The 16904-nt window shown below is 41.3% G+C and overlaps 1 protein-coding gene across 3 annotated transcripts in view; it reads left to right on the top strand.

The window, feature by feature from the left end:
- Window positions 1-16904, top strand: part of HHAT (hedgehog acyltransferase) — a 206083-nt gene that overhangs the window by 40039 nt on the left and 149140 nt on the right. The window contains exons 1-5 of one of the 3 annotated variants that reach the window (XM_068676171.1): window positions 2265-2509; window positions 3722-3789; window positions 6218-6331; window positions 6502-6696; window positions 11407-11619. In XM_068676171.1, the coding sequence (XP_068532272.1) occupies window positions 2347-2509; window positions 3722-3789; window positions 6218-6331; window positions 6502-6696; window positions 11407-11619 (753 nt within the window). In that variant the 5' untranslated portion in view covers window positions 2265-2346. Of the gene's footprint in view, window positions 1-2264; window positions 2510-3721; window positions 3790-6217; window positions 6332-6501; window positions 6697-11406; window positions 11620-16904 lie in introns of those variants that run through there. The other 2 variants (XM_068676170.1, XM_068676172.1) reach the window with 2 other exon arrangements.

The raw sequence follows: 16904 nt of genomic DNA, 5'->3' as shown, positions 1-16904 counted from the left end.
TTTATTTTTATTTTTTATATTTTTTTTTTCCCAGGGGCAGAATGCCTAATTTCCCACCTCATTGTCTTTTACTCCCCCACCCGGTCCCTTCACCATGGTCATGAAGAGGCCCTAGTAATTAACTGCTCTACAAGGAGCTCACCTCTGGAAAACCTGCACAGAAATTCAATAGTAAGGGCCCTGTTAAAAGATCTGCTCTCTCTCTTCTTCTTAATTCTGGATTCTTTTTTTATTTTATTTTTTTTTTTAGCTTCTGATGATCACATCTACAGTGGCATCACATAAGAAAGGGAGACTCAAAGAGCATTTGAACTTCACAGTTAAAAATCAACACTTCAAACTCAAGTGCATGTATCAGCTTCAGAAGAAACGGAAATAAAAAAGGTGACAAGGACGTGTACTAAAGATGGGCTCTCTCTTATAGTGAGGCCTTGACAGATCTGCAGGAGGGTTGGCACTACACCTCTCATCAAGGTGACAGCAGTCAGCCTTCTTGCTGACTCCCAATCATGAAGAGGGACGTGGATCTCTTTGGCAGGTTGTTACCTCTGCACCCTGTAGCCCTTCTGGCAATGAGTAGGAGTGGTAAAAAACCTTAAGCAGAAAAGATACCCCACATTTGTCTTCCTCAAGTCCCAGGGAAGCACTTCCAGCATTGTTCTGTTTAAAAAAAAAAAATAAGTCACATTCTTGTTGATCAAATTGTAAGTGGGGCTTTCTGGTATCACTTTTTAAGGTTTTGGCTTTCTAGTTCATCAACTGCCTGTCACTGACTATCGCAACAGCAGGATTCTCTTCTTATTCGTGCCATCCAAAACTGCAAGGGCTGTGTCGGTATGTAGCTCATGCCAGCTATGTTCAACAGCTTAGTTTACAGCTAGTCTTGCAAAGTCATTCATTGAGATTCTTCTCACATTTTACTATATAAAATCGCTTGAATAAATGTGGAAAGAAAAAAAAATCTCATCTAATTTAGAAGTCCAGACAGGAAAATCTTCCAGATGGGACCATTGTCAGAGTTTGTTGGTGTTCTTGCTCAATTAGCTTGGCAGTGAACTTTATGAAAGCAGAGCAGCTTACACGGTCACAGAATATGCATGGCCCCCTGGATGTCACCATATTACTAATTAAAAAGATGTCATTTTCAATGTAACCTGATGTACAAGATGTAACCTCTTCCCATTTTAAAGTGGCAAAACCGCTTCTACACACATACAGTTTGTATTATGCAGCCATCTAGAGGGCCTTCTCTCTGCACTGACTTCATGCTGTCAAAGAGAAACCACAAAACTGTAGGAAAATATAAGCTTTACTGACCCTTAGTGGCCAGAACTGCTAAAGTACTGTAGGAATTCTGAATAAATTTAACAGTGGTGGTATTCCGGTGCTGTTATGCAAACGTTGTTATATTTTGGGGGGAGTGGGGGTTGTTTAGTCTGAAGAAGAGGAGGCTCAGGGGAGACCTCATTGCTCTCTACAGCTACCTGAAACGAAGCTGTGGGGAGCTGGGGATCGGCTTCTTCTCACAGATGACTAGTGATAGGACCAGAGGGAATGGCCTTAAGTTGTGCCAGGGGAGGTTCAGGTTGGAAATGAGGAGACATTTCTCCTCAGAAGGAGCAGTCAGGTATTGGGACAGGTTGCCCAGGGAGGTCGTGGAGTCACCGTCCCTGGGGGTGTTTAAGGAAAGGTGGGACAGGGTTTAGTGGGTGACACTGGTGGTAAGGGGATGGTTGGACCAGATGATCCTGGAGGTCTCTTCGGACCTTAATGATTCTGTGATTGTAAGTGAGCAACACAAACGATTCCCCAGGAACAGCAGAGTCCCTGACACCTGCTGAGAGGTGCAGGTAGGACAGGGACATAAAATGCCACCTGAAACTGGAGACGGGTGCTTTGCATCCCTACAGGCATCTTCAGCCAGAAAGGGGAGCAAAAATAGGTGAGAGCCATGGGACAAGAGACCAGCCTTGTGGCAGCGACTGAGGCAATGTCCACCACACATCTGCATATTTCATGCGGAAGGCAGCGACGTTTCCGTGACTGAGTTACGTGATGGCGAGACACGAGCAGCATCCTCCCAAGCACCACCTCAGCCCACCTCATCTTACCGACAGCCCCCCTTCTCCCCGACACCCCTCGTCCTCCCCAGCCCCTCTGGGGGCTCCCTGGGCTCTCGCAACCCGCTGCGGGGAGCCCTGGCCCCGCTTCGGGAGCCTCCAGCGGCCGGTCCCGGGGCGGAGCCGCAGCCCCGGAGCCGGAAGCGTGGCGGGGCCGGGCCAGGCCGCGGTGTCCGCTCCGCAGCCCGGCAGCGGGGGCACCGGGACGGGGACCGAGGCAGGGGCGATGCGAGATGGCCGCGGGCACGCGTGGGGAGCCGTGAGGCAAGCCCCGAGCCTCGCGGCTGCGGGGCTGGGGGTGCTGCCGGGCTGGGAGATGGCCGCCTACCTGTGCCTGATGGTCGGCTCCCACTTGTATTCTTTCTATGAGGTGCACCGAGTTTCGCACAGTAAGTCTCCCCTGCTTCTTCCCCCGCGCCCCAAAGCATCGGTGCTTTGGCTGGCAGCCTGAAAGCAACCGCTAGCGAGCTGCCCGTGCCGCCGGGGCTGCGGCTCTAAGCGTGTTAAAAGTTTGTGCCCAAAGCGCTGGGAGTGCCCTCGGTGATGGTACCTCGGCACTCAGGACAGAAGTGATGGACACCTTTGAAACTCAGGCTTTCTTAGGAAAAGACCTGGCACCTGTGGGCTGTGCGCCTCCCAGTGCATCACATTCATGCATTAATGGTAACAAAGTGGCTGTTACTTAATGCAGAATAACCCCTAGTTAGCAAACTGTGTGCTGCATCCTGCTAGGCTTTAATGAGCAAGGTGTGCTGTGCTAACTAACCTTGCTGCCTTCCAAATGTGCAAGTTAGTGGCAGTAAAGCCAGAAATGCACTCCCACCGGAGTGGGTGAGTACTTGATAAATGCACACCGGGGTATGCGTGCGTTTTTGCACCCGTGAAGTCAAAATGCTTCATTGAAACTGATGGTTGAGGCTTGTTCACTGAAAAGCTTTACTGCACGCTTTTTGTAAGTTGCCTTCACGTCCCACATCTTCCTTTTCCACTAGAGGGAGATATCAAACAGTCCTAAAAGATAAGGAGTTATGATTATTATAGGTCTTGTGTGTTAAATGACTCAAGCTCAGCTTTCCATTGTGTCTATTCTGCTTATTATTTTAGACTAATTATTGTTTTAAATTAATATTGTTTTTTATGCAAGATGGTAAGTGTTCAGCTTAGAGCTGAGGATACGCTGGGGGAAACTTAGGCAAGTGTGTAAATGCCTGATGGGTGGGGATGAGGAAGGGGGAACCAGAAAATGATTCTTTAAGTGCATATTGGGGTTAATTCCCCCTGTTGTGGTGAATGCGCACAGGGTCTAGTGGTCAAGGCTGTTCAGTATTCCTTATCCAAAGGCTCAGGACGAGCAGAGGTCAAAGTCCAGGATCTGGCTATAGAGGGGCCTCTTCTTTGTGCCCAGTGGGAAGGAGGAAACGGTGCTGGCTTCACGTCAGAGTTCCTTCCTTGCAGACATCTTCCTTTCCCCAGCTCTAAGCATCCACAGCTGTGAAGAAGATGAGGGAAATTTGTTGCTATTTAGAAGCAGAGTGCCCTGTTGCTGACCCTTGCTTTTTTTTAGGATTATGTCATTAATGAAGATTTGTTATTCTTTGTAGAATATGAAGGTGAAATTGACAGAAACTTTGGACTGGAACAAGGGACTCTGTTTTGGGGCCTTAAAAAGGTAGGAATAATGAACGTTACCAGCACTTCTTATTTTGTTGATTTGCTGCAAGCTTCTGTCCTTGCAGTTCCTTAAAGTCCTCCTTGCAGTAAGTTGATGTGTTGAGCAGCGTTTTGCTGGAAGCAGAGATCCTAGAACAATTTACTGTGCTTCTTATTGGGCTTTTCTTTCCTGTGTTGGTACTTTGTATGGAAACTTTACTGCTAAGTGTTTTAATGTTTTTCCTGTTTCATTGACACATTTTTCTCCCTCCATAGCCAGACTCCCATAGACTCCAGAGTCCAAAGCTCTGTGAAGAACAAGACAAAAAAACTCAAAGCACAGGCACTGTGTATTTTTCTTAATGTACAAATAAGCAGATAAGTGCCTCCAATATGAGAGATACCGTGGTACTTAATCTGCTTTTTCTGATGTTCTGCTCTTTTGTGGGATCAAGCAGGTTTATTTTTCTTGGAGGGGTGGAGTGATATAACATAAGCACTGTTAGTTTCTTGTTTCCAGCACCTTTTCCTCTGTGACCTAGGCTAACCTGAACTACCTTTCAATAACATGGAAATAATGCTAACAAAACAGCTCCAAAAGTGCCTTCTGTTCACCAGAGGTACAAATTTAGCCTCAGAAATTCACAGTAACTTTGCAGATTTTCACAGTCATAGTTAATTTCCTTTGTTTATTTCTAACAAGGAAAAAGATTTGCCAGGCATATCTAGATTTAAACACCATAATGGCAGTTTTTTTCTGGTTGCTGGTCTGAGTGTTACTCATTAGTAATACCACTTAATAGTCTTCTGTGCTGCTACTTGGCCTTCACGGCTTTGATCATCGTTTACATTTCCTCCAGCCTTTTTTCCATTTTTCATGTCATTTGGCTGTTTGGGTAACGTGTAACATCTGTGACCAATAGTTGCACCCTTGATTGACCTGTAGTCCCCCACAGAGGAGAACAGATTTTGAAGCATTCATGTTTAAAGAAACATGTTTTTGTTTTAAGACAAACTAAATCCCAGATAACGCACCCCACTTCTTTTTGAAGAAAATTCACTGTGCAATTTATTTTGAAGGTGATTTAAATGAGGCTAAACATACGTATCTGTGGAATTATCTTGGTTTTTAGGCCCACTGTCACCATTGTTATGGGCCCCTCTACAGGTGCTTTCTAGAAAGCCATAAAATATTCTGGAGATTGGAGGTGTATGAGATGCTGAATTTAGGTCTAGTCATGCAGGCAGCTGTGTGTGTTTGTGAGTCCTAACTTTTAGCAGGGAAATGGGGGCTGCCAGCTGATCCCTTTTATCTAGTTTAAAATGGTATTTGCATGTTTCAGGAGTTTCAAGCTGACCTGGCTTCACCTGGTCACAGTTAGGCTTTATTGAAACAGTGAGTAAAAATCCTCTTAGAGCAAGGTGTCATTTCATCCAAACTGTAAGTTTGCCAAGCTAGTTTCCTTATCGCTCAGAAAAGTCTAGGTATGCACGCATGGCGGTCAGGACTTGGTTTCACTTTCACCTTTTCTCACCTAAAGTCTATCTATTGCCCTCTCTTAACTTCTGGAAATAGAAATAGTGGTTAGTACTCCATATTCCTTTGTGCTGTCCAGGTTGGATAACATGGTGAATCGATGCGGTTGCGTGTGATTTGCCTACACTTGTAACCAGGCAGGGTTTCCTTGGCACCATCCTACTTATTTTTGTTTGCAGCTGCTTTGCACTGCCTACCTTTCTGTTAAATTAGGCCATCTCAAAAGCAACCCTGAGGAGTGTGTGGGCCATGTGCTTGCCTCCTGTTGAGAGCATGTCTTGGTTTTGTTGTTTTCAATAGGTTTCAGCAAAAGAAAGAGTTCAGGCAAATACTGAAGGTGCCTGGCACTCATTCTTGCTCAATTATCTCTTTCCTGATAATCTGCTCACGAGCATGCAGCAGCACAAGGAAATTTTGGATTAATTTATCCAGTGATCTGGAGCCTGTCCTGCAGAAAGAAGTGGAATATGTAGCTCCCTGTCATAGGAACGCTTAAGAGCTTAGGTACTTTGAAATTGACTTGAGGTCTGGGCCATCTGCAACCTCTTATTTTGTCAGTGGCAGTGTTTTCATGCTGCACCTGGGGCCCTGCAGGCTCCGGCTGCTGTCAGTTTCGTGTGCAGGTGGGGCAGGTATCAGCTCCCTTTAGTGCACTTCTTGTTCTGTGCTGTCAGTGCCCCTCTGCTCTTCCGCGTCTTTCTGTGGATTTTAGGGCATTTGAAGTCAAAACGGAGTTGTTGGAGCTCACCACTGTAAACAATCAGACAGGATTGCTTAAACAAAAGATTCTTCAGTGATCAAGTTCTGTGGTATTGGATAACGGACCTCGTATGTTACTGAGACATTTTGTTGACCTTTAAGAGTATGGCTTTGCGGTTAGGCATATTTACCAATTCTCTTGTGTGCCCAGGATCCCCTGGATTTTGAGTGGAGCTACTGGGTTGAATGGGGAAGGGAACGTATAGTGTGGCTTCTGGCTGGTCATCTGCTGGTATCACAAATGTGCAGACTCTTCATGGAGAAGGTATGTATGTATTTAACTTACAGTAGTGAACTTCTGTGTGTTCTAGTTAGCTATGTGAACAGAAAGCCTGCCACTCTACTATGTATAGAACAGTACATGTATTTTTTGCTTTAGAAATAAAGTTTAAAAATTGTTAATTGTTCTTTTTCTTTTTTTTTTTTTCCGAACAGTATAAACCATGGTGCTTGATGGTGTATGGAATGGCTGCCTGCTGGTTTCTATTAGGAATCAAGGGCCTTGCGGTCATCTTGCTATACGCAGCTATTTCGTTTGCTGTGGCTCAGTTTCAGATCTCACTCCTGACATGGGTGTGCTCTCTTGTCCTGTTATCCACTTTACACATACCAGCTGTGGAAGAAGCCAAGGTAATTTCAGAAGCATGGATTAAGCATCAAATTAATTACAGTGTTATTTGTTGTTACAGTAGCCATCTTTTAGACCAACTACTGCCCCTTCAGTCGGTCTAAACAGAGGTTGGCTTGAAAACCTTCAGGAAGTATATAACTGCATATGGGTCACGTGAGAGCTTCTACAATTAAAAATGTGGATATGTTCATAAGCTTGGTGAGCACTCACTTTAGTGTGGATTTGGGTGTTTTTTCAAGGCATAAAGTGAAAGGTAGCTCACAACAATAATACGTAACCTGATTCATAATGGTGTGTGTGACTGAAGTCACAGTTACTGCTCTTTGGTCTTTTAGATAACAGCTGACACAATCAGGTTAAATTCAGTGTACTGTACATGCTAGCCTATTTACATGCTTCTTCTAAAGCTTTGGATATACTTCTTTGAAGCTGCCATCTCTAGCTCTTGCGTTTGTTACTGCCTTTGTTCCCTCCTTCCTCTTTGTTCTATGTTGATGTTGCAGGTCCTGCAGGACTCTCAAACAGCAAACGAGAGGAGTGAAATTGGTGGTGTTCTGATGCTTGAGAAATGCCTGTGGGGTTTTTCTGAGAGAGGTCTGTCACCCATGCAAGGATAAAAGCCTGGGCTGTTCTGTTTGCTTTTGAAGAGACAATCAGGGGCAGAAAATGGTTCCAAGTGACTTCTCTAGATAAAGCCCAGCCTTCTAGAGCTGTATCTGGTCAGATGGCTCCGCAGCAGAGCTCCTCTTCTGTGCCTGAGACCCGGCTGCATTCTTACTCTGAATTATGCCAAATGAATGGAAGAACTATGCAGGGTAACGTGGCAGTCTCTTACCATGTAAGGGAGTGTTTAAACCTTAACAAGAGATCCGTGAGCATGCTGTCTACTGTAACTTCTATTACTTTTATTGATCTCCACTCTTATTCACCATTCTTGACTTCATCTGTTTTCCTTTGACACCTCTTTTGCCCTACAGGAAAAGTTGTTTCCTTATTTTTCCTCCCTCCTACCTCCTTTCCATTTGCTGTCTTTCTGCTGACTGTGGAGCCACATGCAGTGCCTCTCGTGTGACTAGGAATTGCCACTCTGAATTCAGCGTGCATGGGAGCAGGCTCAGCAGCTCTGATCAGAGCTGTTCATTCTGCTGCTCCTGCACAGAAGTGCCACTCTTGTACTGCCACCTGAATAGCAAAGAGAAGCTAAAATAGCTTCTTTATAATGTGTGTACTGCTGTTTGGGAAGAGCAGTGGAGGAATTGGTGCCTAATGCCAAACAAATGCTAAAGATGAAGCTAACAGACCCCAGGAACATTTGGGAAAACTTTGTAAGTCGGTAAAACAATGTTTGATGTTCAGTGTAAATGCAATCCATTAGAGCTAAAGCTCTCTGTGTGGTGGAAGTTTTCGGTAAAACTCGACTCTAGTGTTCAAGAGGAAGTGTACCTTCAAGAGGATGCCAGAGAGGTCTGGCGTTGCTTGAGAAAAGCATCCAGTCATTGTGATAACGTAATGTTGGTATCTTGGCTGACTTTAGCCTATGATCAGGCATAGAATTGTGGCCAATTATATGCAAAAGCACAGCATCAGTTATATAGATTGTAAACTCTGTAGTACACACCTCAATTAAGAGTGGTTCTCAGAAACAGGAATTGGGATGTTGCAGCTGTGCCCGTGATTAAATTTTCACAGCACAAACATACACTACCACCTTGCTGTGAGGTTGGCAACTAGAAATAAAAACATGAGCCTTGCTCTAATTCCTATGAATTTGGTTAACTTAAAATGTGTGAATATATCAAAGACCTTAACTGATTTTTTTTTCTGGTTCTTCTTTTGAAAAGAAGAGGTGACAAGACATTTGTTCAGTGTCTGTGGCCTGATTCCAAAATCTTGTTTTCCTTCACTGCCACAGAGACATGTTTGCACACCCTCAGTGACTTCCAGCCTGTGTTCAGAAAATAAATGACTGTCCCTGTATCAAATATTAAATACAGGATAACTGAGAAAGAAATGGGAGACAGATTTACACTTCTCTCTTCCTATCTTACCTGCTGATTGGTCTGTCTTTTTCTGAGTATTGTGGCCAAAGTATTTTTCTCAGGCTTCTTTCTCTCTCTTTTGGTCAGACCCAGCACATGAGATTATCCTTCATTATTTAAATATGTAGTGGAAACTGGAGGGTAAGACCCGGGGCAAATGTGTTCTTTCATTAATAACCTGTAGGTATTAGTAGAAAGTGATATGGATTTCCCTCCCCACCTGGTTTATAGAGCTGGCGATCAGTGCTACAGAGTGGTATCCACGTGGTTGTTGCTTAAGTATACTGCTAGGAAAGTTGATGAAGGAGCCTTCCTTGTTTATTTGGGGTAGCCTTTGTACCTACTGTAAACATCTCTGTCTATTGCCCAGAAATTGGCAACGTCCCTGTTTGCTGATGCAGTTTTTGGAAAGGTTCTGTTCATTATTTTGAATGTTAGGCTGCGTTTTGAGTGTTAGGCTGGATAGCAGAAGCCAGCACTTGCATTCCTTAAAAGCAAAGTCTGCTGCTGAGGCATTACTCAAAAGCCAATTCAAACTTGTTGGTAACTTGCATGAAATGAAATACTGAATACCTTGCAGGAATTAAATACCTTATCTTCTAAATGTTAAATTATTTGTACTTATTCTGAAGGAATTGATATGTGACTTTGGAAGGACTGACTTCACAAGAATACTAGAGATTGTGCAAGCAATACACAATTACATCCCAGCTCTTTTATAAAGCCATGTGTTTTTGATGTAAGTTTGTCATCCTGACAGAAGGAATAGTTTGGAATTCTACAGTCACAGCAGCAGGCCAAAATTTTGCTTGACCATATAGATGCTACACTGGACATGCATTTTAAATTGTCCTCTCTTTCATCTTCCTTTGAAGAATATTGCTGAGTGGCCCACATGCTGTTACTTTTCCCCTCTTATGAATTATTTTTGTTGCTGGCTATTTTTTCTTGTTCTCTTTTACTTGGTTTGTGGTTTGGAGTAAAATCCCAGAGGAAGGACTGCTGTGACACAAATATGGCGTTTCCCTTCCTTTTCCACTCCAAGTGCTGATGGCTGATAGTGGAAGTCTTCCAAATACTTAAAACCAAATGTTTCTGCTTGCTTTTTGATGCTGTTACTCAAATCCATGCTCTTATCGTATCAGGCTATTTTTTCTTTGTGCTATTGCTAACTACTTGTGTATAGTGGGATCTGCTTCATTTTGCTATTGATGAACTTGTGTCCCTTTAATTTCATTTGTGTCAGACCTCTTTAAATTTCTCAGATGCCGTTGAGACTGAGACACCAACACATCCTCCTCTGTTCTGTCCATTGAGAGTAGCGCTGTACATAACATCCACACAATTAATCATTTGGAAAGCCCATGGATATTTTTCTGTCTTCCTGTTGGTTTGCTCATTAGGATTTGAATCTGAAAAATCCGCTTTGCCCCATCATTGGGGTTTGGATTTGAGATCTGGATTTCTGATGCTTCTTGAGATGTGGTTTGGCCTCACCACGCTTAATTGTAATTTATGGGTAGTTGTGGACATTCCTCTCAGTCATGCTAATCAGTGCACTGAGATGAAATTATGTGTCTTAATGTGGAAGAATTACCCCATGGGGATGGAGTATGGTAAATACCGTGCCAGTCCTCTAGTAAACATATTTCTCCTCTGTTAGAGGTATAATCATACCAATTTAAAGTGCTGATTGTGAGGGTTCATATCCAGGAACTGCTTAGTCAAAACTGACAGGATCTTAACTGGTGTCTGCAGGCTTCTGCATGGAAATAAAGACTGTTTCTCTGACATTTTGATTGACCAGACAAGTTGCTTGCTCACAACTGTTTGGTGCAAACTCAGTTTTCCTGTTTCACTAATGCGTTTGGCAACACAGATTTTAGAAAAACTGCTTCTTAGTTGTGTAGAAATGTCATCCTTGCATTTATTTGGACTAAGAGGAAAAAAACTACGAATACATTGCAAGGTTTGTTTTAATTTTGAGGAGGAAGGTATAGGTTTTCTGTGTGGTATAGGTAGATTTCTGTCTCATGAGAGATGAATGGGCTTCTAAAGCCCACTACAAACAAATATAATCAGACAAATTAAATTTGCTAATGTTTTGAGTTTTGTTGTGATGGGTGAGTACCAATATACATATATAAATATATGTATATACATATTATTATTTTTTTGTAGAAAATGTGCAACAGGGAATATCATAAACATGACAAAGGGTCAGAAAAATCTTTCTAGCCTTGGGCTTCCTAGTGAGTGTCTCAATCTCTTTAGATCTGAATTGTAGCCTTGGCTTCAGTCCTAGTAGCTCTTCAGTTATCAATACGATTGCCAGCTATTTTGGATACTCTATTACTGGACAAAACCTGAGGGGGAAAAAATAGCACTGCTGTGAGAAAAGCTCTCCTAATTTCATAGTTCTTCAAAATGTACTACAGTTTGGAATTAAGCTGTTATAATTTTATGCCATCAGCAGCTTGTTCAGCAGCCAGTGCTCACTCTTCAGATGTTAGCGATGTTCACTTCAGACATTCATTCTGGCCTCCGTTAACTTTAGTTGCTTTCTGCTGCTGGTGACCTGAAATGTCAGGGTCTTGATTGATAACATTTGTCTTGCAATTTTAAAACCATTTTTGTACCCTTATGAGCTGACTTTTCTTTGTCTCACAGAGAAAGTGGTACGACACTGAAAATGAGTATTATCTGCTGCTCTTCACGGTGTCTGTCCGCTGCCTCTTCTACACGAGTTTCAGCCTGGAATACTGCTGGCACGAGCCTGCCCAGAAATCATCACATTCGTTCCTGTGGATGCTGGCATACGTGTTTTATTATCCCTTGTTCCACAATGGACCCCTTATGAACTTCGATGAATTTAGTAAGCAGGTAAGAGTATTTTTAAGACAATGCAGTTACAGACTTCCAGCGCATCTGTGTCTGAGTCAAACTTGACTAAGAAATATTGAAGAAAGTGGTGATCTCTTTTCAGCTGCCAAGTCTAGACACAGAACCTGTTCTTTATTAGAATTAGATTAGATGTGATGGGTTAATTTTCATTTTTCATATTTTGAGACATTTTAATAATGATCATGAGCAAAATTTTAGGTAGATGACAATGCTTTCACCCTTGCAATAATATGAAGAGATATTTCATACCTTGAGATACCTGTTGAAATACACTATAAAAAAGTAGGTTGCAGATGACTCTGAGTTTATATTTACTTTCTGGTTACGTTTTTGACAAAATGGATGTTGATGAGACTTCAAAAGAGAAGGTGTCTCATTAGGGACATTGGTATGTATTTGTCCCTTTCTTGGCAAGTGTTGAAGTAAGCTGCTTGTGGAAGGGAAGGCTGTGGATGGAAACAAATCTTAAGTCTTTGTGTTTATATGCCATCCATGAAATAATAGTGAATTTGTATAAGGCTGATAATTAACATTGATAATATATTTGGTTGGTTGATGGAAAAAATATCAAAATAAGCTTTTATATTTAGTGATTGGGTGGAGAGAGGTTGATTGGACTCCAGTGTTAGGGAGAAGGTAGAAAGAAACAGAATAGTTACTGAAAGCTGACAGTAATCTCTTCTATTAGACTCTCTCCTTCGAAAATGAATATTTTTCTTTCAACTAGTTACTTAAAAAAAAACAAACAAACAAACTATAGAAAAGGTGTTTTTATGTGCATTGTAGCTTCCATAAGAATGTATCAGTAACTAATTCTATAATACTATTCTTGTTATTTAAATGATTTCAGTTTCTGTGTAGTCTTTAGGTAATTAGGATAGTATGTCTAAAATAGTATTCCTCATAATTTTGATAATATCAAATAATATTATGGGAACATGAAGACTGGACAGTTGGGAGTGAATCACTGGGAATTTGGTAGTGTCCTGCATGCCAACTTGAAGACATCCCTCCCTTCTCTACCAGTTTAGAAGCTGAAATTCTTCTAAAGGATTTAGAAGAATTTGTAATTCTAATTCTTCTTCTAATTCTTCTAGGATTTTTTTTTTTGGTCTGACACTTTATTGCTTTTCTTGTTTTCTTGCACACTTAAGTAAGCAATGAAATAACCATCAATGATGTTTATAGTTAACGTTTGGGTAAAGTGGATGAGTGGATAGTTTAAACTGAAACAGCAGTTTTATGGTTTGTATATAGATGCCTGTGTATTCCTTCTGTTTATTTTTTGAAAGTTTCTGTTGAAACTGTAACAAATAGAGACTTGGGTTTATGAAAGTGAAAACTGAGGTTATAGTGGGCACAAGTGGCAGGTCTGATACTCATTTGTATTTAATAGTTCTGGAAAAAGCAAGGCTAAACTCTATTATCCTGGACAAGATGTTGTAGAAAAAGTCTGTGGGACTTTTTTTTCTTATCTGAAGTTGCAGCTTATCTAAGCTGACAGGAAGCCTAAGTAAATGTTTGGTTTCATGCTTTTGTGACAAGTGAGTTCCTGTCATTTAGGTGGATGATTTTGGTCAGATTTCTACTTTGATCATAAAATTTATACCACAGTATTGTTTCCCAAGCTTGACGCAAATTATCGTTCCTGCGTTGTTGTTTTTTTGTTGTGTGCATGGTAGGGGAACTCCTCTGATGACACTTTTTTTTTATTAAAAAAAAAAAAATTGCCTTTTTAAAAACATGGCAAATCTTAGTTTTAACCTGGTTATCATGGGCAGTTGGTGTATAATTTTAATACCATAAAAAATTCTCCTGTGCAGCTCCTCTTTGCTACATCAGACATACCCAGTAGTCAGCACTTCAAAAAAGTCAGATTAATCCCAGTTCATTGAGGCTGCTGTTTTCTGCCAGTGAAGAAACACTGATAAAAGTGAGGTCTTGTGTTGGTTGCTGGTTGCTCCAGAAAAGGTGTCCTTGTAGCTGAGTCAGCCTGGAAGGATGGGCTCCACTTGCCTTCTGCTGCAGCGGGAAACGTCTGATTCCTTTACTAAAAGCCCTTAAGCTTTTGTGAATCATACAAATGAAACAGGAGAGGAAAGGTAGGTCCCTAAATAGACACTAAAGTTCTGAGGCTGACTAATGCATTTGCATGCTTATTTTCCGTTACATTTAATAGTAGGCAGGTGTCCAAATCCTCTCTGTATGTTTGAATATCTCAGCATGAGTTCTTAAATGAACCTGGAGACTGGATGCTGTCAAGTAGGAAGCAGAGATGCCGAGATGCTCCCTGAGCTGTGACTGGAGGAAGTGTTACACGAATTAAAGGGGCAGAGTCAAATGATCTTTCACCACTTTGAAGAAAAGTTGGTTTCTTCAAGTGCTTACTGCCAGTGCGATGCCATTAAGGGAGATGAGTCAGATAAGCAAAAGCATCTGTGAGACTGACAGAAGCATGTAATAAGCAATCTTCCAGGCTTCACTGAGAACAAGCCAATCATCTGTGCATCTTTAATACCCTTTTCAGGAAAAGACAACACCTAGGAGAAATGGGGATTTAAAAACCTTCAAATGAGTAAGATTGTTCTTCTGCTAGACTGACTTATATGGATGCCCAGAAAGTTTTCTTTACTGTTTATTGTTTTATAGCTTTTAAATTGTGTTAAATAACACCTATATTACTGTACTGCACACAGAGAGAAATTAATTTTCTCAAGGAGTGTTTCAGAACCTGTATACAAGACTGTGAGTAGAGGGCAGCTTGGAGCTAGCTGGATGGAAAAACTGCGTGTAGAGTCTTGAAATGAAAGTTAGTTTATCTGATACAGCTCAGTAAAGACCTGTGCAAAGCCTGTCTGTATTCTTGGTTTGACACAGAGTGAGGGGAAAAAACAAACATGGAGAATGGGATGCCTGTATTTGCATTACATTGTCATTTAAATATGCACAGACCTGTTCTGTTAAAGCCATAAAGAAGAAAAAATATTGAACAATTTGTTTCTTGGTGTATGTCAAAATGCATGAAAAAGTATTCTTGTAAGAGTCACGTCATCACCTTGACAGCTGAGGTTAGAGAAGAGTTTTGAAGATAGCAGTTCGTAGCAGTTAGTTCAAAGCACACAGTACAAAAAGTGTGTTTATTGCTGCTATCAGAAAAGGAGATGGAGAACTGCAGAAGCACTTAACTGAAGTTGAGACTGAGAAGAGGATTCCTGCGCAGTGTGCTGGAAAGCAGAGGTATTGAAAGTGGAAGCAGAGAAACTGTTGCATGAATAAAAAAGGTTAATAATAACGTTGGTAGTTTGCATCCACTGCTAGACAGAAATGAGAGCCGTAGTATTTCACCAATGGCCTTATTTAATTTCTGGGTAGAAGCAGAACATAGCATTTCTTGTCATGGATTTGAAGGTGCATTGTGCGAATACCTGTGATTAAATGGTAGTCTCCAAAATGTCATCTACTTAGTACAAATTTATCTATAAGATTAGTATGCTGCTTTGTTTTCAAGTGAACTGAGCTAACTGCATGGTAGGTATATTGTGCTATTAAGACGATTAGGATTTTGAGGAGGTTTTTGACTTGTGGAGGGGTGGGTTCCTTATGTATGTGCATTGTTGGTGTTCAGTTAAAGACTGAAGAATGTACCTTGGCATACGTGCAATGACAGATGAAGGAAAAAAAAAGAAAAATTTGAGGCAATCCTATCTTTCTATTATTTCATCATATTTGCTTTTTACTGTGGAAAGAAGGTAAAGTAATAGTATACCAATTTGTTTACTATAGTTAGCATGGTAAGAATCTTCTGGGGTATCCTGAGAAACGTGTCAACTGCAAACTTTGTCTTATCTAATTTTTAACTTGCACTTAACTGGCATTTGATCAGCATGTCACATAGGTCTCACTGACCTTGGTGATGCTACAGGAGCAGAATGAAGAGCTGTTTTCAGGTAGTCAATCCAATACAGGTGGCAGATATTTGAGATATTTTTGAGCAAGCAGTTTTTTTTTCTGTATTTGGTAGCATTGCTGCTTAGACTATCTTATTCTCATTCACAGATGTAGTATCTTTAAACTTTTTTTTTTCCATTATCCACAGGTATTGATAAAGTACAGGAATTAAGAAATGAGTATCTCTTCTGGATTCTGTTACGATTAATAGCACTTGGCTGTTTCTACAACAGATTTGTTCTGTAGGACTTGAGAATGATTAGTGTAACCTCAAGATCAACATGTTTGTTTGATGCAGCAAACTTTCATGGTTGGTCATTGGGATTGGACCTGCCTGGTCTGTAGGCTGCTTGGACAGTTTGACCAAGTAGTCCTTCTAATACTCCGTAGATGATGGTGTTGCTTTTTTTTTTTTTTTTCCTTGAGCTCCCAAAGTGTCTGTGTACCATGATGCAAGGAAGGACAGGGCTTTCTCCTGCATGAGATGTGTTACTGATGACATACTTCTGGAAATTGAATAGCATTGTCAATTCAAGGTGTTTTAGTTCTAGCAAATCTGAAGGGGATGGGCTTTCTCTGAGAATTTAACAACATGACAGGAATTAGCTGGGAATACTGTCTTTTTGTGTATGTTCTTGGAGTAATTCTCATGATGTTCATGAGGGAATTTTCACAAAACTTGCAAGGAAAAATAATTCACAATACATGGTAAGCTTCCTCTGTGAAAGCTCCACATTTTCTTGTAATCCTTTTGTCCATATTAGGTGGGCAGGTTGTTCTTTCTACTTCTAGTAAGTACTTTTAACCTTCTTCCAAACCTTTTGGTTTTCTCTTGTATGCCCCTTTCTTTCTATGTTATACATGTATGTCTGTGTGAACAGACCTCAGAATGCTAAGTGCCATTAGAAGAAATGCAGAAAAAAGAAAGGACGTATTTTGTTGTCCTGTGTTTCGTGTATTTATTATGGTGTGTTCCGTACTTAAAACTGCAAATAAATGTATGCTTATTCCTGAGTAGATACTTTTGTCTGGATTAGATGCTTAGAAACTTGTTCATATGGTCAGAATCAGCTTTTAATAAACTCCTCTGAAGTTTGACAGCCTTCCAGAAATAAAGTGGCTGTTACCAAGGCAGCCCTTCCTCAGGCCATCCTGAAAGTGATGACATTCTGGGTAATGGACCTCAGGCCTCCTGGCAGTATGTTTGTTTGGCAACAGCTGGTGACTAGGATGTAACTTCTGAAGTGACAGTGTAGGGACGAGAGAGCAACATCTTTTGCGTCACTGTACATTCAGAGAGATGCCTGTGGAATCAG

Source organism: Anas acuta, chromosome 3 (genome assembly GCF_963932015.1).
Source record: "Anas acuta chromosome 3, bAnaAcu1.1, whole genome shotgun sequence".
Classification (NCBI taxonomy): Eukaryota; Metazoa; Chordata; class Aves; order Anseriformes; family Anatidae; genus Anas; species Anas acuta.
Note: the sequence above shows the minus strand (reverse complement) of the source record. Positions and strands in the feature narration are given on the sequence as shown.